Source organism: Oryzias melastigma, unplaced genomic scaffold (assembly GCF_002922805.2).
Source record: "Oryzias melastigma strain HK-1 unplaced genomic scaffold, ASM292280v2 sc05698, whole genome shotgun sequence".
Lineage (NCBI taxonomy): Eukaryota > Metazoa > Chordata > Actinopteri > Beloniformes > Adrianichthyidae > Oryzias > Oryzias melastigma.
Genome location: NW_023422263.1, coordinates 1 through 1,449, shown reverse-complemented (window position 1 = coordinate 1,449; position 1,449 = coordinate 1). Strand labels below are relative to the sequence as shown.

The 1,449-nt window shown below is 48.8% G+C and overlaps 1 protein-coding gene across 1 annotated transcript; it reads right to left on the bottom strand.

Annotated features, from left to right (window-relative positions):
* Positions 1-35: 35 nt before the first annotated feature.
* On the bottom strand, positions 36-1,445 carry LOC112139847 (polypeptide N-acetylgalactosaminyltransferase 1; the record flags this gene model as incomplete). Its single annotated transcript, XM_024262684.1, has 4 exons — positions 36-760; positions 921-1,055; positions 1,211-1,309; positions 1,386-1,445. Coding segments are annotated over 4 exons (441 nt in total), but the record flags the coding sequence as incomplete, so codon positions are not given.
* Between the last annotated feature and the right edge of the window lie 4 nt (positions 1,446-1,449).

The following is a 1,449-nucleotide window of genomic DNA, read 5'->3' as shown; positions in this document are numbered from 1 at the left end:
GAGACAGACGCTGCTGCAAAGACCGTAGGAGGGGCTCTGACACACATGTGCACGCACGCTTTATCATAGCGCATTACAAAATTAAATAAAAAAACAAAAGAAGAAGAAGTCAACAAGGAATTCAGTCCCCTCTTCAAGGCATACATTCATCTCGGAGCACAGGGTCCTAAAACACACAGGGTTAAGTGCACACACTCTGATCGGAGGCAGTCAGTAAACGTTAGGTAATGAGCTGAGGGCTGGACCGCTTTCTGTCAGGGAAGATGTGAGAGCAGATCCTCCACTCCAGCGTTCAGTCTCGTTCTTATGCACAGGAGTCCCTAGCTCTCTGCGGTTGATATCTCATAAAAAAAAACAAAAACAAAAAGTAAGAAGTGTAAAACAGCTCTTTAGAGGGAGTCTTTCCTCTCTGTTCACTCTGAGGAGGTTTGAACACACACCTCTCCCTGATTTCTGGCAGAGGTAGTACCATCCAATCCATCCTCCTCTCCTCCTGGATCCCTTCGTGGGAAGTCTCTTTATTCCTGGGGCCAGAACTCAGTAAACGCGGCCGTTCCTGTGGTGGTTTCTGTCCGGGCCGCGGCGTGTGGGTTCGACAGGGTGTGCAGCGCGGTCAGAAGACCTCTGGTAGCGTGACGTTGCGGAGCAGCCACTGTTGGGAGCGCGTGTGCGTGCAGTCTCTGACGCTGGGCACCTGGCTGTCCTCCTCGCTGGCTTTGTCCAGACACTGGTTACTGTTGACGTGGACCAGAGTCAGCTTCTGCGCCGCGGAAACACAGGGAACGACAGAAGTCATCAGTCAGCAGGAGTTCATTAATACATGTGGATTCAAACAAGACACAGACTCCCTCATGGGTTTTTTTTTTTGGTACACTGCAGCTCGGGTTGCTATAAGTGTTGATATAATCCGGCCCACTCACCACAGGATCGTACTCCCAGAGCTGGTTGCCTTTAAGGTGATGGCACTTGAGCATCATGACAGGTCCGTTCAGCTTGGACACATCTAAACACAAGTCGTCTGTCCTGATTTCCTTGTTAGCCGTGTAGGAGAAAACCTGCACATTACATAACAAGCATTTGTTTTTAGAATAAAATCCATAACAGCATTCTTCTTAGCAGAGCAGCATTTTCTGTCTGACATGCTCCACTTTAAAAAGCATCTTTCAGATATTAACATGTTTGAGAACCACTTTCTCTCCTCCTGTGTTACCTGGTTGCCTCCCATGCCGTGGCAGTTGAAAATGCCAACCTTCTCATTTTCCTTGCGGGCCATGTTGTCCAGACACTGGTTTGTCTCCACGTTACGGATCTGAACCAAATCAACATGTCACGGTGAGAAATGTGCGCAGAATGACTAATGTGCTCCTGTGTTTGTGTGTGTGTACCTCTCCTAGGGAGTAGTAGTGCCTCGGGATCTGGGAATCGGGATAGATGTTCTCCAAGTACCAG